Genomic DNA, 22831 nt, shown 5'->3' with positions numbered 1-22831 from the left:
TGGATAATCTGCTATTTGGTGAACTGACGGAACAATGTCAGCTAGCACACAGGGAGAGCTTCCTCTTCAAGGGAAAGTATATAGTACATGGAGGTCCCTTGGGAGCATTGAAGTACAGAAGGATTTTGTGGTGCAAGTCCATAGCTCTCTGAAAGTAGAAATACAAGTAGATAGGGTGGCACAGAAGGCACATGGCATACTTCCTTCCATCGGTTGGGTGTTGAGTATTAAAGTCAGGAAGTCATGTTAGAACTGTGTAAAACTTTGGTGAGGCCTCATTTGGAGTACTGTGTACAAATTCCGGTCACTATGTTACAGGAAGGATGTGGAGGCTTTGGAGAGGGTGCAGAAGAGGTTCACCAGGATATTGCCTGGATTAGAGAGTATTAGCTATATAAGGAGAAGTTGGACAAACTTGGATCGTTTTCTTTGGCGCATCAGAGGCTGAGGGATGACCTGATAGAAGTATATAAAATTATGAGAGGTATAGATAGGGTAGATATTCCAAGTGTTTTTCCCCCATTGTGGGAATGTCAATACCAGAGGTGAGGGGGAAAAGTTTAAAGGCGATTTACAAGGCAAATTTTGTTTTTTAGGCAGAAAGTGGTTGGTGCTTTGAAAGCACTGCCAGGGGAAGTGGTGGATGCAGACATGATAGTAACATTTAAAAGGCAGTTAGATATCCACATGGACAGGCAAGGAACGGAGTGATATGGACCACGTGCAGGCAGACGGGACTTGTTTCGATTGGCATCATGGTCAGCACAGACACCGTAGGCCGAAGGGCCTGTTTGGATGCTGTACTGTTCTATGTTCCTATGAATATGACTAAGGATCTTCTATATTTACTTGCACGGGTAAAAGTGGCCTCAAGCTGAAACAGAGATGTATCCAGAGAATACATTCTGATTTGGATCATATTCCCTAGATTAGGGATTTATATTGGAACATACAGCTCTGGTATGTATGTGTGTCAGTTTTGAAATAGCTTCTCTAGAACAAGCTTCTGTTGTTTTTATGAAGGACCAAATATGTGAGGAGACTACATTTGACATTAAAGTGCTTCAGTGGTGAGGAGATGTGTCTTTGTTTATGTCAGTCCATAAAAAAGACCTCATCAATCCAAATTGGATGTGCAGACTCTTGAGATTTATAATATGGTAAGATTGCCAGGGATGTGAAGAAGCATCTTCATTCTTACTGATCACTTAACTATCGATTGCAGGTTTCCTTTATCAAAAGCTTGTTGTATGTACTGTGTCACAGATGGAAAGTGTTACTGTCAATTAATATGTTACAGAAAATCCTCCTGTATGTAATTGCACATGTTGATTTTGAAGGCACATTTGTGGAATGCTGATTGGGAATAAATGTGGCTATTGTAGTTGACTGATTTAGTTCACTTGGAGAGGAAAAGTCTGGAGACAATACAATGGGATGGTTCTATAAAACCACAGTTTGACAGAGGCTGAGTACTTTGTGGATAACATATTTAGAAAGGTCAGCACGTCACAACTTAAGCAGATGCAGACAGAGAAGGAAGGGAGCACTGTTAGACTGGGACAACTGACAGGTCATGCAAGATCTCCCCACAGCCATCTCCTTCACAAACAGGTTTTCCCTTTTGGATACTGTTGAGAGCGGGAAATATAGGATAGGGGTTCAGCTAGGAGGGAACTTAGAAAGGCAAGGAGAAAGGAAATGGCAATAAAGCAGGGCAATGAGAGTGGTCTCGAGATCGAGTGTATTGGGAAGGGAAACACCATGCAAGTGTGAGGGTGCACCAGCAAATTGAGTCAGAGTAAGGAAAAATGATGATAAAATTGAAGGCTCATTAGCAGTACTCGAAACAAGATAGATGAGTTGATGCCACAAGTAGAAATAAGTGGATATAATCTTCCAGCTATAGTAAAAATGTGATTGCAAAGTAACCAAGGCTGGGAATTGAATGTTCAGAGGTACATGACATTTTGGAAGGATAGACAGAAAGCAAAAGTAGCTGGGATAGGTCTGGTAATAAAGGATGAAATCACTGCAGTGGTGAGAAATGATATTGGCTCAGAGGTGGTTGTGGTGGAGATAGAAAATGAAGGGCAAAAAGTAACAGACAATCTGCGGGAGTCGAGCAGCATCGGGGGGAGGCGTAGGAATTATTGATGTTTCGGGTCAAAGACCCTGCATCAGGATTGAGAGTGGAGATGGCCGGTATAAAGAGGAGAGGTGAGTGGTGAGACAGGGGTCATTAGGTGATTGGTTGTCCGAGGAGGGGTGAAGAATGATGGGCAGATGGAGCCAGGTGGGAGATGGGATTAAGAAGTCACTGGTGAGAGTAGCATATAGGCTGCCCATCAGTCGTTATACTTTAGGGGATAGAGTATAACTCAAGAAATAATAAGGGAAATAATAATGAGAAGAAAGAATCATGGGTGTTTTTAACAATCAGACATATCAAAGTGGCAAGGACAGTCTTGAAGACACATAGATTGAGTGTATTTGGGATGGTTTTTTAGATCAGTACATTGAGAAACCATCCAGGGAGTAGCCTATTTTAGATTTGGTACTGTGAAATAAGACGGGATTAATTAATGACCTTATAGCAAAGAATTCCCTAGGAAAAGGTATTAGAGTATGACAGAATTTCAATTCAGTTTGAGCGTGAGAAATATGGGGGTGAAGTTAGTGTCCTAAATTTAAATAAAGGCAATTCCCATGGTAGGAGGACAAAGCAGTGGACTGTGAAGGCTAAGATGGTAGATGAGTAGAAACAAATATTTAAGGAAATATTTCATAAATCTCAGCAAACGTATATACTGGTGAGGAAGAAAGGCTCTAGAAGGATGTTCTATCTGTGGCCAACTAAGGAAATTAAGGATGGTATGAAACTGAAAGAAAAGGCATACGATGTTGCAAAGATTAGTGGAAGGTCAACTGGTTGGGCAAGTTTTAAAAACCAGCAAAGGATGGCTAGAAAAAAAATTACAAAGAGGAAAAAGATAGAGTATGGGAATAAACTAGTGAATAATATAAAAACAGAGATTTTACAGGTACATAAAAGTAGCCAAATGTTGGTCTCTTAGAGGATGACACTGGGGAATTAATAATGGGAAATAAAGAAACAGCAGAATTACCAAGTAATTATTTTGAATCAATCTTTGTGGTAGAATTTTTTAAAAATTTTATCTACAGCGTGGTAACAGGCCCTTCCGGCCCAACGAGTCCACGCCGCCCATTTTAAACCCAAATTAACCTACCCATACATCTTTGCAATGTGGGAGGAAACTGGAGCATCCGGAGGAAACCCACGCAGACAAGGGAGAACGTTTAAAAACATCCTAATAATAATAAATAATCAGGGAACTATAGAGAGGGAGAAACTTAAAACAATCTCTATCACTACGAAAAAGTAGATCACTAGTAAACTAAAGGCTGACAGATGCCCTGGACCTGATGATCTATATCCTGGGTTCTTAAAGGAAGCAGCTGCAGAGATAGTGGATGGGTTGGCTATAATCTATCAAAATTCCCCAGATTCTGGAGAGATCCCAGAGGACTAGAAAATTGCAAATGTAACAACACGATTCATGAAGGGAGGGAAACAGAAAGCAGGAAACTACAGGCCAGTTAGATTAACATCTGTCCTTGGGAATATACTGGAATTCATTATTGAAGTAAAGCAGGATATTTAGAAAATCATAACACAATCAAGCAGAGTAAACATGGTTTTGTGAAAGGAAAATGGTGTTTGACAAACTTGCTAGCGTTCTTTGATGATTAGCAAACAGGGTGGATAAAGGGGAACCAGCAGAGGTAGTGTATTCAGATTTCCAGCAGACCTCACAAAAGATGCAACTTTATCGGGTACTGGTGAGACCACACCAGGTGTATTGACTAATGTTTTGGTCTCCATATTTGAGGAATGATGAGACCGTGCGGAGAAGGCTTACTAGATTGATTCCTGGGATGAAGAGGTTGACAGATAAAGAAAGGTTGAGCAAATTGGACCTATACTCATTGAAAAATAAAGGAGGTGATCTTATTCAAACGTAGAATATTCTGAAGGGGACTGATAGGGTCGGTACTGAGAGAATGTTTCGTTAGTAGAGGGATTGAGGTCTAGATAAGATCTTTATTAGTCACGTGTACATCGAAACACAAAGTGAAATGCATCTTTTGTGTAGTGTGTTCTGGGGGCAGCCCACAAGTGTCGCCACGCTTCCGGCACCAACATAGCATGCCCACAACTTCCTAACCCATATGTCTTTGGAATGTGGGAGGAAACCGGAGCACCCAGAGGAAACCCACGCAGACACGGGGAGAACGTACAAACTCCTTACAGACAGCGGCTGGAATTGAACCCGGGTCGCTGGCTCTGTAACTGCGTTATGCTAACCGGGGAGATTGTTTCAGAATAAAGGGATTCCCTCTTTTAGACAGAGATGAGGAGGAATTTCTTCTCTCAGTGGGTCACAAATCTTTGGCACTGTTTACCCCAGAGAGCTGTGGAGGCAAAGAACAGCATAGAAAGTAGAAGAGTATAGCACAGGAACAGACCCATCAGCCCACGATGTCTGTACCGACCATGATGCCAAATTAAACAAATCCCATCTGCCTGCATGTGATCCACTGAACACAAGGTGAAGCCTGATCGATACTTTAACTGCAAGGGAGCCATTGGGCATGCGAAGAAGGTGCTGAGGCCAAGACTGGATCAGCCATGATCTTACTGAATAGCAGAGCAAGCCCAAGAGGCTGGCTGGCCTACCCCTGCTCCTATTATTCTATTCACGATCAAAGCACAGCGAAAAGCACCAAGTTGAGAGGCAATAGTTTGGTGATGGTGAACTTGGATGAGTTTGAAAGGCCTGTTGGATGTAGAAGGAAAGACTAAGGGAGGTGCGAAGCTCCAGATTTTTGAGATAACTGAAAACGTCTACTTTTTCCTCTTGTTACATTTCCCTGAATTACTTCCAAGCATTAAGTTATTTATAATGCAGCACAGTTATGTAAACAAATTAAGTAACAAAAGAATTGGGCCAAAGTTGAAAATTTAAACAGATGATTAGATCAGATTCTGACATAAAACTCTTCTCAGGGGGATAAAACAAAAGCCTTTCAACTCTCTCACGACACTAAAGTCTGTACTAAATCAATCCCATTAAAGCTGTTACAAATATTTTCATTGGAATACAAAATTAATTACAAACTTCTCAACAGATATAAACACTGTCCCCACCTCATGTTGAAAGGAGCCATTAATCGGACCACATACTGTCGATCTTTGGGAAGTTTGAGTTTTGGGATTTTTGATGGATCAAAATCCGGAGGGTAGTATTTCTAGGGAGAGAAAGAGACAGTATTTACAGCAAACCAGTCAGTAACAAAACCCCATCTACATGTTCTTATATGCCTTTTAAGGAAGCAGATGTTGGAATCGGGTGACACATCATGCTGAGATATGGCAGCCAGTGACACTGCTAGTTGAACCACTGACCCACAGTGGCAAAGACCTGGGTTCAGTCCTGACCTCAGGTGCTATCTGTGCGGAGTTTCTCCCTGTGCGTGGGTTTCCACTGGGTGCTCCAGTTTCCTTCCACATTCTAAAGATACGTTAGTTGGTAGATTAATCGGCCGTTGTAAATTGCCCCTAGCTGGTAGGTCAGTGGTAGAATCCAGAGGGAGTTTATGCAAGTGCAGGGAGAATTTAAAAAAATGGGATTAACGTCAGATCACTGCATGTGTTTGATAGTTGGTCTGGCCTCAGTGGGTCAAAGGGCTGTTTCTATGCTGTATGTCTCTATGACTATGACCTATTCCTTCCATTTCTGTGTTTTTGCCTATCAGAATGATTCCAATCATTTTCTGCTGGACAATTAGCTCCTCCTGTAGAATGGTGTTTATCCAGCACTATGGACTGAACTTGAAGGGAGTATAAACCCACTGCACCCTTGAGTGCATCTCAAATGTACATTTTAATCACAGCTATTCAGAGATGATTTCAGTAATGAAGTTCAAACGGAACTACAGATAACATCTTGTAGATGTAGCATTAGTCTGAAGTAGCTTCTACCTCAAACAATTCAGAAGGTCCCAATTCAGATTACCAGACTGTGTTGAGGTATCCATTTGATATGTGATATGTGGAGAACAGGGTGGTTCTGTTTGAGGGCAATAGGCAGGAAGGAATTTTTGGGGAGGAGTACAGGGTTTGGAGGGGGCAGTGGGGGCTGGGTGTGGGTGAGGGGGAGGGGGGGTGTGGGTGAGGGGGGGTGTGGGTGAGGGGGGGTGTGGGTGAGGGGGGGTGTGGGTGAGGGGGGGTGTGGGGAGGGAGAGAGGGGGGAGGGAGGGGGGAGGGAGGGGGGAGGGAGGGAGGAGGGAGGAGGGGAGGAGGGAGGGAGGGAGGGAGGAGGGAGGGAGGGAGAGAGGAGGGAGGGAGGGAGAGAGGAAGGGAGAGAGGGAGAGAGGGAAGGGAGAGGGGAGGGAGGGAGAGGGGAGGGAGGGAGGGAGAGGGGAGGGAGGGAGAGGGGAGGGAGGGAGGGAGAGGGGAGGGAGAGGGGAGGGAGGGAGGGAGAGGGGAGGGAGGGAGAGGGGAGGGAGGGAGAGGGAGGGAGGGAGAGGGAGGGAGGGAGAGGGGGGGAGAGGGAGGGAGGGAGGGAGGAGAGGGGAGGGAGGGAGGGAGGGAGAGGGGAGGGAGGGAGGGAGGAGAGGGGAGGGAGGGAGGGAGGGAGAGGGGAGGGAGGGAGGGAGGGAGAGGGGAGGGAGGGAGGGAGAGGGGAGGGCGAGAGGGGGGAGGGAGGGGGGTGGGGGGGGAGGGAGAGAGGGGGAGGGAGGAGGGAGGAGAGGAGGGGGAGGGAGAGAGGGGGAGGGAGAGAGGGGGGAGGGAGAGAGGGGGAGGGAGAGAGGGGGGAGGGAGAGAGGGGGGAGGGAGAGAGGGGGGAGGGAGAGAGGGGGGGAGGGAGAGAGGGGGGGCGGGAGAGAGGGGGGGAGGGAGAGAGGGGGGGAGGGAGAGAGGGGGGGAGGGAGAGAGGGGGGAGGGAGAGAGGGGGGAGGGAGAGAGGGGGGGAGGGAGAGAGGGGGGAGGGAGAGAGGGGGGGAGGGAGAGAGGGGGGGAGGGAGAGAGGGGGGGAGGGAGAGAGGGGGGGAGGGAGAGAGGGGGGGAGGGAGAGAGGGGGGGAGGGAGAGAGGGGGGGAGGGAGAGAGGGGGGAGGGAGAGAGGGGGGGAGGGAGAGAGGGGGAGGGAGAGAGGGGGGGAGGGAGAGAGAGGGGGAGGGAGAGAGGGGGGAGGGAGAGAGGGGGGGGAGAGAGGGGGGAGGGAGAGAGGGGGGAGGGAGAGAGGGGGGGAGGGAGAGAGGGGGGGAGGGAGAGAGGGGGGGAGGGAGAGAGGGGGGAGGGAGAGAGGGGGGGAGGGAGAGAGGGGGGAGGGAGAGAGGGGGGGAGGGAGAGAGGGGGGAGGGAGAGAGGGGGGGAGGGAGAGAGGGGGGGGAGAGAGGGGGAGGGAGAGAGGGGGGAGGGAGAGAGGGGGGAGGGAGAGAGGGGGGAGGAGAGAGGGGGGAGGGAGAGAGGGGGAGGGAGAGAGGGGAGGGAGAGAGGGGGGAGGGAGAGAGGGGGGAGGGAGAGAGGGGGGAGGGAGAGAGGGGGAGGGAGAGAGGGGGGAGGGAGAGAGGGGGGAGGGAGAGAGGGGGGAGGGAGAGAGGGGGGAGGGAGAGAGGGGGGAGGGAGAGAGGGGGGGGGAGAGAGAGGGGAGGGAGAGAGGGGGGAGGGAGAGAGGGGGGAGGGAGAGAAGGTGGAGGGAGAGATGGTGGAGGGAGGAGGGGGAGGGAGAGAAGGCGGAGGGAGAGAAGGCGGAGGGAGAGAGGGGGGAGGGAGAGAGGGGGGAGGGAGAGAGGGGGGGGGGAGAGAGGGGGGAGGGAGAGAGGGGGAGGGAGAGAGGGGGGAGGAGCGAGGGGGGAGAGAGAGAGGGGGGAGGGAGAGAGGGGGAGGGAGAGAGGGGGGAGGGAGAGAGGGGGGAGGGAGAGAGGGGGAGGGAGAGAGGGGGGAGGGAGAGAGGGGGGAGGGAGAGAGGGGGGAGGGAGAGAGAGGGGGGAGGGAGAGAGGGGGGAGGGAGAAGGGGGGAGGGAGAGAGGGGGGAGGGAGAGAGGGGGGAGGGAGAGAGGGGGGAGGAGAGAGAGGGGGGAGGGAGAGAGGGGGGAGGGAGAGAGGGGGAGGGAGAGAGGGGGGAGGGAGAGAGGGGGAGGGAGAGAGGGGGGAGGGAGAGAGGGGGGAGGGAGGGAGGGGGGAGGGAGGGGAGAGGGGAGGGAGGGAGAGGGGAGGGAGGGAGAGGGGAGGGAGGGAGAGGGAGGGAGGAGAGGGGAGGGAGGGAGAGGGGAGGGAGGGAGAGGGGAGGAGGAGAGGGGAGGGAGGAGAGGGGAGGGAGGGAGGAGGGGAGGGAGGGAGAGGGGGGAGGGAGAGGGGAGGGAGGGAGAGGGAGGGAGGGAGGGGGGGAGGGAGGGGGAGGGAGGGAGGAGGGGGGGAGGGAGGGAGGGGGGAGGGAGGGAGGGGGGAGGGAGGGAGGGGGGAGGGAGGGAGGGGGGAGGGAGGGAGGGGGGAGGGAGGGAGGGGGGAGGGAGGGAGGGGGAGGGAGGGAGGGAGGGGGAGGGAGGGAGGGAGGGGGAGGGAGGGAGGGAGGGAGGAGGGAGGGAGGGAGGGAGGAGGGAGGAGGGAGGGAGGGAGGGAGGGAGGAGGGAGGGAGGGGGGAGGGAGGGGGGAGGGAGGGGGGAGGGAGGGAGGGAGGAGGGAGGGAGGAGGGAGGAGGAGGGAGGGAGAGAGGAGGGCGGGAGCGAGGAGGGAGGGAGAGAGGAGGGCGGGAGAGAGGGAGGGAGCGAGGGAGGGCGAGAGGGAGGGAGAGAGGGAGGGAGAGAGGAGGGAGGGAGGGAGAGAGGAGGGAGGGAGGGAGAGAGGAGGGAGGGAGGGAGAGAGGAGGGAGGGAGGGAGAGAGGAGGGAGGGAGGGAGAGAGAGGAGCTGGGAGGGAGGGAGAGAGGAAGGGAGAGAGGGGGGAGGGAGAGAGGGGGGAGGGAGAGAGGGGGGAGGGAGAGAGGGGAGGGAGAGAGGGAGGGAGGGAGGGAGAGGGGAGGGAGGGGAGGGAGGGAGGGAGAGGGGAGGGAGGGAGGGGAGAGAGGGAGGGAGGGAGGGAGAGGGGAGGGAGGGAGGAGGGGAGGGAGGGAGAGGGGAGGGAGGGAGAGGGGAGGGAGGGAGAGGGGAGGGAGGGAGAGGGGAGGGAGAGGGGAGGGAGGGGAGGGGAGGGAGGGGGGAGGGGAGGGAGGGGGAGGGGAGGGAGGGGGAGGGGAGGGAGGGGAGGGGAGGGGGAGGGGAGGGAGGGGGAGGGGAGGGAGGGGGAGAGGGAGAGAGGAGGGAGGGGGGAGAGAGGAGGGAGGGAGGGAGTCGAGAGAGGAGGGAGGGGGAGAGAGGAGGGAGGGGGGGGAGAGGAGGGAGGGGGAGAGGAGAGGAGGAGGGAGAGGAGGGAGGCGAGGAGGAGGAGGGAGGGAGAGAGGAGGGAGGGAGGAGAGAGGAGGGGAGGGAGGAGAGATGCGAGGAGAGGAGACGGGAGGGAGGAGGGAGGGAGGGGAGGGAGGCGAGGGGAGGGAGGCGGAGGAGGGAGGGAGGCAGGCAGGGGAGGGAGGAGGAGGGAGGGAGGAGAGGAGGGAGGGCGAGAGGAGGGAGGAGAGAGGAGGGAGGGAGAGAGGAGGGAGGGAGGAGAGGAGGGAGGGAGAGAGGAGAGGAGGGAGAGAGGAGGGAGGGAGAGAGGAGGGAGGGAGGGAGAGAGGAGGGAGGAGGGAGAGAGGAGGGAGGGAGGGAGAGAGGAGGGAGGGAGGGAGAGAGGAGGGAGGGAGGGAGGAGAGGAGGGAGGGAGGGAGAGAGGAGGGAGGAGGGAGAGAGGAGGGAGGGAGGAGAGAGGAGGGAGGGAGGGAGAGAGGAGGGAGGGCGGGAGAGAGGAGGGAGGGGGGAGAGAGGAGGGAGGGGAGGGGGGAGAGAGGAGGGAGGGAGGGGGAGAGAGGAGGGAGGGGAGAGAGGAGGGAGGGAGTGAGAGGGAGGGAGGGAGGGAGAGAGGAGGGAGGGAGGGAGGAGAGAGGAGGGAGGGAGGGAGGGAGAGAGGAGGGAGGGAGGGAGGGAGAGAGGAGGGAGGGAGGAGGGAGAGAGGAGGGAGGGAGGGAGGGAGAGAGGAGGGAGGGAGGAGGGGGAGAGAGGAGGGAGGGAGGGAGGGAGAGAGGAGGGAGGGAGGGAGGGAGAGAGGAGGGAGGGAGGGAGGGAGAGAGGAGGAGGGAGGGAGGGAGAGAGGAGGGAGGGAGGGAGGGAGAGGGAGGAGGGAGGGAGGTAGGGAGGAGGGATGGAGGGAGGTAGGGAGAGAGGAGGGAGGGAGGGAGGGAGAGAGAGGAGGGAGGGAGGGAGGGAGAGAGGAGGGAGGGGAGGGAGGGAGAGAGGAGGGAGGGAGGGAGGGAGAGAGGAGGGAGGGAGGGAGGGAGAGAGGAGGGAGGGAGGAGGGAGAGAGGAGGGAGGGAGGGAGGGAGAGAGGAGGGAGAGGGAGGGAGAGAGGAGGGGGGAGGGAGGAGGGAGGGAGGGAGAGAGGAGGGAGGGAGGGAGAGAGGAGGGAGGGAGGGAGAGAGGAGGGAGAGGGAGGGAGGGAGGGAGGGAGGGAGAGAGGAGGGAGGGAGGGGAGGGAGGAGGGAGGGAGGGGAGGGAGGGGGGAGGGGGGGAGGGAGGGAGGGGGGAGGGAGGGGGGAGGGGGGGAGGGAGGGGGGAGGGGGAGGGAGGGGGGAGGAGGGGGGAGGGGGGGGGAGGGAGGGGAGGGAGAGGAGGGGGAGGGAGGGGGGAGGGAGGGGGAGGGAGAGGAGGGAGGAGGGGGGAGGGAGGAGGGGGGAGGGAGGAGGGGGGAGGGAGGAGGGGGGAGGGAGGAGGGGGGAGGGAGGAGGGGGAGGAGAGGGAGGAGAGAGGAGGGAGGAGAGGGGAGGGAGGAGAGGGGAGGGAGGAGAGGGGAGGGAGAGAGGGGAGGGAGGAGAGGGGAGGGAGGGAGGGAGGGAGGAGAGGGAGGGAGGAGAGGGAGGGAGGGAGAGGGAGGAGGAGAGGGGGGAGGAGGGAGGGAGAGGGGGGAGGGGAGGGGGGGAGGGAGGGGGGAGGGAGGAGGGGGGGAGGGAGGGAGGGGGGGAGGGAGGGAGGCTTCGAGGAGGGAGGAGGGAGGGAGAGAGGAGGGAGGCTTCGAGGAGGGAGGGAGAGAGGAGGGAGGCTTCGAGGAGGGAGGGAGAGAGGAGGGAGGCTTCGAGGAGGGAGGGAGAGAGGAGGGAGGGAGGGAGGGAGAGAGGAGGGAGGGAGGAGGAGGGAGGGAGGGAGGGAGAGAGGAGGGAGGGAGGGAGGGAGAGGGAGGAGGGAGGGAGGGAGAGAGGAGGGAGGAGGGAGAGAGGAGGGAGGGAGGGAGAGAGGGGGAGGAGGGAGGGAGAGAGGAGGGAGGGAGAGAGGAGGGAGGGAGAGAGGAGGGAGGGAGAGAGGAGGGAGGGAGAGAGGAGGGAGGGAGAGAGGAGGGAGGGAGAGAGGAGGGAGGAGAGAGGAGGGAGGGAGAGAGAAGGGAGGGAGAGAGGAGGGAGGGGGAGAGAGGAGGGAGGGAGGGGGGAGAGAGGAGGGAGGGAGGGGGAGAGAGGAGGGAGGGAGAGAGGAGGGAGGGAGGGAGAGAGGAGGGAGGGAGGGAGAGAGGAGGGAGGGAGGGAGAGAGGAGGGAGGGAGGGAGAGAGGAGGGAGGGAGGGAGAGAGGAGGGAGGGAGGGAGAGAGGAGGGAGGGAGGGAGGAGGGAGGGAGGGAGGGAGGGAGGAGGGAGGGAGGGAGGAGGGAGGGAGGGAGAGAGGAAGGGAGGGAGGGAGAGAGGAGGGAGGGAGGGAGAGAGGAGGGAGGGAGGAGAGAGGAGGGAGGGAGGGAGGGAGAGAGGAGGGAGGGAGGGAGGGAGAGGGGAGGGAGGGAGGGAGAGGGGAGGGAGGAGGGAGGGGAGGGAGGGAGGGAGAGGGGAGGGAGGGAGGGGGGAGGGAGGGAGGGGAGGGAGGGAGGGGGGGGAGGGAGGGGGGGGAGGGGGGGGGGGGGAAGGGAGGGGGGAGGGAATGAGGGGGGAGGGAATGAGGGGGGAGGGAATGAGGGGGGAGGGAATGAGGGGGAGGGAGGGGGAGGGAGGGGGAGGGAGGGAGGGAGGGAGGGGAGGGAGGGAGGGGGGAGGGGGGGAGGGAGGGGGGGGAGGGAGGGAGGGAGGGAGGGAGGGAGGGGGGAGGGAGGGAGGGAGGGAGGGAGGGGGGAGGGAGGGGGGAGGAGGGAGGGAGGGAGGGAGGGAGGGAGGGAGGAGGGGGGAGGGAGGGAGGGGGAGGAGGGAGGGAGGGGGGGAGGAGGGAGGGGGGAGGAGGGAGGGAGGGGGAGGGGAGGGGGGAGGGAGGAGGGAGGGGAGGGGGGAGGGGGAGGAGGGAGTGGAGGGGGAGGGAGGAGGGAGGGGAGGGGGGAGGGAGGAGGGAGGGGAGGGGGGAGAGAGGGAGGGGGAGGGGAGGGGGAGGGAGGGGAGGGGGGAGGGGAGGAGGGGGTGAGGAGGGGGGGAGGAGGGGGAGGAGGGGGGGAGGGAGGGGGAGGGAGGAGGGGAGGGGGGAGGAGGGGGAGGGGAGGGGGGGAGGAGTGGGAGGGAGGGGGGAGGAGGGGGAGGGGAGGGGAGGGGAGGAGGGGGAGGGGAGGAGTGGAAGGGGGAGGAGGGGAGGAGTGGAAGGGGGAGGGAGGGGAGGAGTGGAAGGGGGAGGGGAGGAGTGGAAGGGGGAGGGAGGTGAGGAGGGGAGGGGGGAGGGCGGGGAGGAGGAGGGAGGGGAGGGGGGAGGGGGGAGGGAGGGGAGGAGGGGCGGGAGGGGAGGTGGGGAGGGGGGAGGGGAGGGAAGGAGGGGTGGGAGGAGGGAGGGGTGAGGGGAGGAGGGGAGGGGGAGGGGAGGGGAGGAGGGAGGGGTGGGGGAGGGGAGGGGAGGGGGAGGGGAGGGGAGGGGAGGGGAGGGGAGGGGAGGGGGAGGGAGGGGGAGGGGAGGGGAGGGGAGGGGAGGGGAGGGGAGGGGGAGAGGGGAGGGGAGGGGAGGAGAGGGAGGGGAGGGGAGGAGAGGGAGGGGAGGGGGAGGAGAGGGAGGGGAGGGGGAGGAGAGGGAGGGGAGGGGGAGGAGAGGGAGGGGAGGAGAGGGAGGGGAGGGGAGGAGAGGGAGGGGAGGGGGAGGGGGGAGGGGGGAGGGGGAGGAGGGAGGGGGAGAGGGGAGGGGGAGAGGGGAGGGGGAGAGCGGGAGGGGGAGAGGGGGAGGGGGAGAGGAGAGGGGGAGGGGGAGGAGGGGGGGAGGGGAGGGGAGGGGCGGAGGGGGAGAAGGGAGGGGAGGAGGGAGGGGAGGGGGGAGGAGGGGGGAGAGGGAGAGGGGGGAGGGAAGGGGGGAGGGGGAGGGAAGGGGGGAGGTGCAGGGGTGTTTGGTGCAGGGGAGGGTGCAATGGGGGAGCGGGCGCAGTGGGATTAGGGTGGAGGGGGGGAGGTGTCGGGACAAGGGGTAGTGTCCGGGGGGGGGGGGAAGGGTCGGGTGAAGGGTCCATGACCGGCTGCACCGAGCCCGGGGCCGCTCCCGCTCCTCACTCACATTTAACACCTTCCGCTCCGACATCGCTCAGCCGCTCACAGACCCCCGTCCGCGTCAACCAAGCCGCCGCTTCTACCCCACAACACGCCCTCAGGCTCTCCACCTGATTGGCTGGTGGGAAAGTTCCTCCTTCCGTTCCGATTTTCTATTGGTTATTTCCTCAGTCAATCTAAACATCTGCCCGCCTCCTTCAGCAAGTTTGGTTGTTCACGGAGGCCGCTGTTAAAACTTCCGACTGGACAACAGGACTTTGGTTTTCTGTTCCGGGCTCCATTCGATTCAAGAGAAGGACATTTTGACCTCGGTTTTACCCACCCCCAGGGTTCCCGGTGAAAATATTCTCAATATTCGATTCGATATGTGGAGCCTTTTGCCAATTTTATATGGCTATTATTAACACAAGAGCACAATATCAACATTTTGACTGACACATTTAAATTAGTCCCTTCTAGTGTTCTTTGGAGCCTTTAGTTGGACTAACTACCCAGCATGGACTTTTCAAAGGCCAGGGAGGTTACCAGGGAAATAGATGCAAGATTATTCAGCAGTTTATTAGGTAATAGTGGGTCACTGATCTGAACGTTTGGTTCTGTGTCTCTTTGCCCGGCCTGTTGGGCATTTCTTGTTTTTATTTCAGATTTCCAGCAACTGCAGTGTTTTTGTGAAATAGTCAAGAGGACTAGTTGCCAACGTCAGTAAAGATTTTTCACTTACAGTTCACTGAAAGAACTTAATGAGAGAGTTACCTGGACTTTTGAGGTATTGACGCAGGTAGGTGTCAAGAATGGTTGCCCTTAAGTGAGAAAAGTGAGGAGGATGCAACTCAATATCAACAAGGATGAGCAGTGGACAGAAACACAGGTGGCCAGTAAGCAAAGAAGCAACAGAAGGAATGAACTTGTTCCTTTGAGGATGTATAGGCAGAGGCTTAACTTCCTGACCTATCAGAGAAGTGCTTTCGAAGCCTGAGATTATCACAGTGATTGGAGAATTGTGCAGTTTTGTGCGGGTCTTGCAGTTGCACAGGGCAAATGTTGGATGGATTGTTTCACAGGGAAAGGAGATTTATGAAATTTTCTTGTAATACAATAATTTGAGGGTGCAACCATTGGAATTCTCCCTTCTGTCTGACCTCGCAGGTGCAGAGTATCATTGGTTGCTCACGCATGGTAAACTGAGCATCTACTAACCAATCATGAGAATTTATCAACCACAAGGCATTTCATGCCATCAATATCCAAACACAGGAAATCTTTCTGGAAGTCTATGCCATATTCCCTGAAAGCAGGCATGAATATTGCACACTGTAGTGATTGAACATACCAGATGTGTTCTGATTTGGAATACTCTACAAAGGCCATGAGAAATATCTTCATCAAACCTGACTGATATCATCACTGATCATCTCCCCTGATGAGCACCAGGATTATCACAACAAGAGCCTTGCTGTGACTACTGAGCAAGTCATTGTCTTCCTGAAGTTGTACTCTGGGTTCCTGATCAAGTTTGGAAGTGTCATTCAGCACTCCCCCACCGGGACTTGGGGATGGACATGGTGTGCGGTTTCCCCTGCTCAAAGTAGCACAGGAGTGAGAGAATAATGAGGGGTGCTAGAGGAATAACCTGCTCAAGACTCCTCAGCTGATAAGGATTCTAGTAGTGAAGAGGAAAGTGAAAGCAGAAGTGGAAAGGTTTTAATTTTTAGACCACCACTCACTTCCTCAGAACATCTTAAAACACTACATAAAACAAAGCATTTTTAATCTGACATACAAATAATGGGCTGCCCCTTGTAAGGCAGCTGATCACATAGTGCTTGAAGTGTCGTAAGAACATGAGAAGATTGTAAATAGGAACAGGAGTGATTCATAGTGTCACAGAGTCTAGCAGGCATGGTCATGTAGCAGTTAGCATAACACTTTACAGTGCCAGCGACCTGGGTTCAATTCTGGCCGCTGTCTGTAAGGAGTTTGTACGATCTCCCCGTGTCTGCGTGGGTTTCCTCCCACATTCCAAAGGTGTGCGGGTTAGGATGTTGTGGGGATGCTATGTTGGCGCCGGAAGTGTGGCGACACTTGCGGGCTGCCCCCAGAACACTCTACGCAAAAGATGCATTTCACTGTGTGTTTCGATGTACATGTGACTAATAAAGATATGTTATAATACCATGGCTGTCCTTCCAGATCAAATCCACTTTCTTACTCTCTCCACGTATCCCTTGATTCCTCTAATATTTAAAAAGAATCAGCCTTGAATATACTTTGACAGAGCATCAGAATTCTCGAAGGCAAAGCTTCACAAGTTAGTGACTTGATTAATTTCTCCTGCTGTCAGCCGAAATAAAATTTTTAAACTCTGACTTTCATTCTAGTGCTGCTCTAGCCAGAAGAAATAGCTTCTCACTATCTATTGTAAAAAAACATCCAAATAATTTTAAATAATTCAACAGCACCTTTAAATAATACAGCAGTTTTATAGTAAAATGACCCAAAGTGCTGTACAGAGTGTTTTAACACAGTTGATCGCATTGGGAACAGAGTGTGGACTCTGGTGAGTAAGGGACCTTAGTGAGGCAATGGTGTACCTCTACAGTTCCTCTCTGGGTTACGAAAGCCCGATTTATGTGCAGCCGGGACACAGGCACAAGCATTTGGGAGCCTGGTGGGATGGATCTGCCGCTGCTGCGGGACTGCAGTCATCTTCTGCCACCTGCGAACTCTGTTCACAGCTGCATTTCTGAGTTGCAGACTGTCTGGGTTGCGAACAGTTCACAGGAACAGAATCCTGGGCAGGGCCTGTATACTTAAAGAATTAAATTAGTCCATTGAATTAAGATAGGCATGGAAGGAGAGATGATGTATTGCAGATTAGTGTGCAGGAGCTGATGGAAATCACATCAGCAGCAAGTGCCTGCAGATCGAGAAACTTTGGCTCAGAGCTGATGAGCTGGAGTCTGAGATTCAGACACTGCGAGGAATCAGAGAGGGGGGAAGGTTACCCAGACACTCTGATCCAGATGCTAGTTACAGCCCGTAAATCAAGTGCTGCAGAACTGGTCAGCAGAGAGGGACAGGAGGATGTCCCTATGAGTGAGGGAGGGATGGCAATCCAGAGAAAAAGAGCTGCAGAAGACAGAACCCTTGCACTTGTCCGGCAGGTATGGGGTATGTGGATGAGCAGAGGCTACAGATTGGATGACCACATCTTCATAGTATAGGGGGCTATTTAAACTGGGGCAAGTGAAAAGGAGAGATGGGGATATCATACGTAGCAGGTGTAGAACTGGAGTGTCTCCCCTGCCAATTTACATTTACAACGGGCTGCTAATTGTACTTCCACCAGATAGACAAGGGTTTTAACTAGAGTTCCTTATTTTGTGGTGAGGTAGCTTTATCTGAGGTTGAGAGATTACAGGAACCTTAATACAACAGCTGACACAATAATATTCTTTCTTTTCCTACTTATTCTATAAACTGAAGCTCACCTACTCACAACCAACTCAGGTGTCAATCTGATGATAAGAAGCACAACCTCTGGTAACTGCCCAGGTCACCCTTCCCTGACTACAGTGCCCTCATGACTAATAGTTCTTATTTCTAAGGTAAACCCCACTAGCCAATATCAGTTGTAAATGCGGCCTCTCCCTTGATCTCCCACTAAATTTTGCACTCCCTGCCACCTTGAGTTGAGCAAACAGAACTTCAACTCTCTCCCCCTCTCCTGTCTGGTAGTTGTGTCAATGTTTTAATACAATTTTCACAAAATTACAGACTTGTGCAGAACAGAAACAGGACCTGTGACCCAGCATGTCCATGCCGACCTTTGTACTTATCCATACTAGTTCCATTTACTCACATTTGGTCCATACCCTTCTATGCCTTGACAATTCATGAGTTTATGTTTAAAATTGAGTTGTTTTTTTAACTGGCAGTGAGTTAAGTCAGAAAGAGGTGATGGGTAAATATGAATTGTTGGGAATTTGGACTCAGGCAGTAGAGATTTGGGTGACCTCGATTTCCAGAGAATAAGATGAGGGAAACCAGTCAAGAGGGCATTAGAGATCTCATGTCTTGAGCTAACAAAGACATGAGTGGGTGTTTCAAATGCAGATGAACTGATGGAAGAGGGGGCATAAGTAATGATTAGGTAGTGGAAATAGTCACTCTTAGAGATGGCACAGATATTTGATACACAACTCATTTCGGGATCAACTGTTACTGAGATTGCAAACAGACCGGTTCAGTTTCATCCAGTTACCAGATAAATGACCTGATTTGAAGAGGTTATTATCATTCCTTCATCATCACTGGGTCAAAATCTTGGAATGTCTTTCTACATCACCTCAATCACAAGGACTACAGCCATTCAAAGAGGTGGCTTACCATCACCTTCTCAAAGACAATCAGACATGGATAATGAATGTCAATAACACAACCATCTAACGTAGAAACAATAAGAAACATATACAAATGCTGGTGAACTCATGGACCTTGTTCAATTGAAGTCTACAGACACTCACTTTCTTGTGATCCCTCTGTAAGGTCCAATGGTGAAGCAGTGGAAAATGGGGATAGATGAAAGCAAAACTGAAGAAGCACAAAGAGCTTGTTGTAAGGCTGGAGTTCACTGTAAAGTCTGAGTACAAATGCAGTGGCATCTTTCCTATGGTTAAACCGTGTAGTGAGAAGATTGATATGGTGGTTATAACTGGTTTAGTTAACACAGTAAAACTGGCATTCAAAGCCCATATTTGAGAATTTGGATTCAATTTTCAAAAAAATCTGGGGCAGAAAATGTTTGGCATCCATAAAGTTACCCATAATTAGATTACTATTAAACCCCCAACTAGCTAACTAATGTCCTAAGTGGAGGAAACCTGCTAACTTACCCAGCCTGGTGTATATGTGACCAGAGTTCCTCACCATTAGAGTTCTATGATCTGAGACAATCTGGCAAGCATACAGACTTTATCAAGGATTTGTTTCAGACTTTATCAAGGATTATCTTAGAATAACCAGGGATGGACAATGTGCAGAAATGACCTGGATTCAGCCCACCTCCCTGACTCAAGTGCCTATAGTCCCCACCCATCCCACAAAACGGAGCCAGGTGCAGGGGATGGAAAAAGTTGACCCGAAACAGTTGGGCAACATGCAGCGAGTTGCTGTGTGGCCTCAGCACCGATTTGGCTTTGGGCTCACACTGCTAATGGTCCCTCCACTGGCCAGAACACCTGAGGGAGGGGCCCTTGATGTGGCTGATATTCAGAGATGTGAAAACTATTAATATTGCAAAAAATGAATTAAAAATTCAAAAATGAATAAGGCATATTGAAACGAAGACATGAAGAAAAACTTTAAATTTCAATAACATAGGTTAAAATAAATAACCTTTAATACATTTTTCCTCCCAATCTCCAGGCTGGGAATTGGCATTCAAATGAATAAGGACTCTGATCCTATGCCAGAATTGGCTGGTGTAGGATTGGAGAGGGAGATTTCACAAAACAATGCCAAAGAATCCCAGCATGACTGGGCTCTGCCATTGTACCTCAGCTGGAGCCCAGCGGCAGGCCGGAGTAACTGGTATACTGGTTTCAGTCACTCAGCAGTTATGGGCTTACAGCATAAATCTGGGCTTTCTTGGGGGCAGCTAAATTCAGACAATTACCTTTGGAACTGCTGGCCACAGCCAGCATGATTCGGCCCAACAGGTGACAATCTCCAGTGTCCTTTGACATCCATGATTTCAATGACATTGACTTAATTTGACCCCATCACAAATTACCACAGACATCCTCAAAATCTGAGTTACTTTTTTAAACTAGCATTCCATCTTAAATTAAATACCATATTGCCCTTTCTAATTATTATTGGTTCTTCACTTATAATGTATGATACCTTGTGGTAATTGTTTTGTCATCAAAGAATTGCTTATGTTAGTTTGTGTTTTACATTCAAATCAGGATAAGTTCACTGAGATGTTCTTATCTCTGAACCTCTCCTTTTTTTGGAAAAGAGCAAATACTTCTCTGCTGTATCACTGTATGACTAACTCTATTTTCACACTTTTAGTAATGGTAAATCAAAGAAAATGAGGAACAATTAAGTAAAATCATGAAAGTGAGTCACTTCACCTGCACAGGAAGCAGGATAATTTAATGAAAATGTGAGTTGCAGAAATTATCCAAGTAAGCTGTATACTTGTTAAAGGATTAGTTCATGGGGCAGAAATATTTAATTACTTACATTTTCCAGAGGATAAGGATGGGACAAACCAACCTCAGGCTTAATGTGCATAGGTTTACATGCTTCCAAAGTCCTAGAATGAAGAAGTATGCATTAAATGATGATTCCAAATGTTCCCATAATTTCCAATGTTAGAATTCACAGAGGCATTTTTTTTAACTGTCAATTCTATCTGGAACTCTGTAACACACATTCATAAACTTTCCAATTATGTAGTGTAATTGGCTTAGCAATGGATGTTTTAACATGGAGCAGAAATCACAGCCTGCTGGTAATCATTGTTGCTTTTATAAGCACATAGTTTCAACAAAGGTTTATGATAAAAGTGTCCAGATTTAAAATACCCATAGTTATGCAGAAAGAGGCTATTCGCCCATTGGGTCCATGCCACTTTCCAGGGGAGCAGTCCCATTATTCCCATTCACATCTCCTTATTTCCCTATATCTCTCACACATGCCCATCAACTCCCCTTTGATTCTTTTTTGCCAAATGCCTATACCAAGGGGTAATTTAGAACTGCCGATTCACTTATCACTTCTTTTGGAAGTGAAAGGAAACCAGAGCACCCGGAGGAAACCTGGGTGTGGAGTGTTTATGGAGAGAACATGGAAACTTCACACAGGCAACATCCAAGTTCAGGAATGAGCCAGGTCCCTGGAGATATGAGGCAGCAGCACTAACTGTTGTGCCACCGTGCTGCACTATTTTGTTGTCTTATAACTTTTGGATCTGCCACGTACTAGCTTCTGTTGGCATCAGAAGCGTGGCAAGACTTGCGGGCTGCCCCCAGAACACTCTATGCAAAAGGTGCATTTCACTGTGTGTTTCGATGTACATGTGACTAATAAAGATATCTTATCTTATAAGCAGCTGAACTTCCTTTACAACCTTCATCTCACCACACCCTACACTTCTACCTTTCTCTTTTCAGGTGCCCAAGGCTTTCTACATGTCTGGGGCGTGGTGGTGGAACAACCAGTCAGTGAAGAAGGAGACACCTCATCCACTGATTTGATGCTCGCAGCCAAACCAGCCCAATCATTGGCACTTTGTGCATTGTAATGATTGACTTAGATGGGTGTCTACCTGTGATTGTGTGACATGCCAACCATAGTTGGATTGCAGACATTGTTAAAGAAAAAGTCACTGGCACATATAAATACACTTCCAGAGGTCTCAGATGATGAAGTTGATGGAGATCCACCAGACTGGCTCCAGTGATGGCGGGTTTGCTGTGTGAGGACATTGAGATGTTTGGGGCTGTATTCTCTAGAACTTGGAAAAATGAGAGATGGTCTCATCAAAACACACACAATTCTTAAAGGGTTTGATAGGCTAGATGCAGGGAGGATGTTTCCATTGACTGGGGAGTTTAAAATCAGGTGGCACAGTTTGCAAATAGTGGTAACCCATTTGGGACTAAGGTGAGGAAGGATTTCTTTACTCAGACCACAGTGAACCTTTGGAATTCTGCACCCCAGAAGGCAGTGGAAGCTCAGTGACCGTGTTCATTCAGAATGGAGATTGATAGAGTTCTGAGCATTAAGGAAGTCAAAAGGTATGAGGGCAGTCCTGATAAATGTGGCTGAGGGAGAAAATCTGCCATGATCTATATGAATGTCAGAGCAAGGACGAAAGACTTGATAGCCTACTCCTGCTCCTATTTTTTATGTTCTTATAGGAGAACCTACAGTTGGTGGGAATGTGCAATTAAAAGTTTTAACCTTGCCCAGGGATTTGCATGGAGCCTGGATCCCTTCATTTCCAGCAAGCAACATATGTGGAACCATACATCAAGCTGTGTCTGATGTTGAGACCTCCATTGCAGCAAGAGCAGAAGGCTCCCAACATCTATTACTGGAATGGAAACTCAGATGTCTGCAGTATATATTTAGCTTGCTGTTATATAAGTGCAGAATGCCACCATCAAAACTCTGGCTATCAGTGCTCCAAGGGGCCTTGAGGATTTCAGTATCAGAATCAGATTTATTATCACTGATATATGTTGTGAAATTTGTTGTTTTGCAGCAGCAGTACAGTGCAAGACCATAAAGACATAAAAATGACCATAAGTTACGAAAATAAATAAATAGTGCAAAAGAGGAATAATGAGGCAGTGTTCATGAACCGTTCAGAAATCTGATGGCGGAGGGGAAGAAGCTGTTCCTGAAACGTTGTGTGGGTTTTGGGGAATTCAGACTGATCCATCCTCTCAATAAATTACCAGGATTGTTCTTTCAGAATGCTGTCACTGTGAGGGAATACGGATGATATGTGTTCCACAGAGACCCTGACACTCATAAAATCTGACAGGTTCTGGACGATATTGCTGAGCAGCTCATTTGGATGGGAGAATTATATAGTGCACAAAAAGATAAGCTAAATCACAACTTCCTGAAGCCTTTGAGACACCTGTCTGTAATGCATCAATGGGGTCTCAATTGACTGTGGCAGTCAGGGTGATTTTCAGACTTGCTTATTTGTTGCTCTTTGTAACCAATTGGCTTGGCATCTGTTCTTAAAAGAATTGGCGATTGAGACTTCTGAGTAATCCACAAGGGTACAAATCTGAATTCAGTCCGAAAAACACTTTCATTCTCATGCATATTTCAGATGTGGGAGAGTCCCTGAAATATACACAACTATAACTTAAAATCTTTCTGTTCCTCAAGACATGCTAATGAATGTATGAAGATCGAATTTAGTGAAATGGGAAGCATGTTACAAAATATCTTTAGCACCAGAAGTGAACTGAATTTCTACAGTACTGGAATGCAATAAACGGGATGACAATGCAGTTCTGCTGCAGAGGTGCTCAGAAGCAGGAGTAGGGTGTTTATCCCCTTGTGCATGCTCTGTCATTCAATAAATCATGACTGATATCTTCCCTCAGTATCACTTCCCTGTACTATCCCTTGATTTTCCTTAATATTTAAACATATATGAA

General features: G+C 52.1%; 1 protein-coding gene across 1 annotated transcript in view; it reads right to left on the bottom strand.

Annotated features, from left to right (window-relative positions):
• Positions 1-13719, bottom strand: part of yju2 (YJU2 splicing factor homolog) — a 31666-nt gene extending 17947 nt beyond the window's left edge. The window contains exons 1-2 of the mRNA XM_052037882.1: positions 13636-13719; positions 5234-5334 (exon numbers count right to left, since the gene is read on the bottom strand). Coding sequence (XP_051893842.1) covers positions 5234-5334; positions 13636-13659 — 125 coding nt within the window. The 5' untranslated portion in view covers positions 13660-13719. The remainder of the gene's footprint in view (positions 1-5233; positions 5335-13635) is intronic.
• Between the last annotated feature and the right edge of the window lie 9112 nt (positions 13720-22831).

This window comes from Pristis pectinata, chromosome 24, assembly GCF_009764475.1.
Source record: "Pristis pectinata isolate sPriPec2 chromosome 24, sPriPec2.1.pri, whole genome shotgun sequence".
Classification (NCBI taxonomy): domain Eukaryota; kingdom Metazoa; phylum Chordata; class Chondrichthyes; order Rhinopristiformes; family Pristidae; genus Pristis; species Pristis pectinata.
This window is presented reverse-complemented; position numbering and strand designations above follow the sequence as displayed.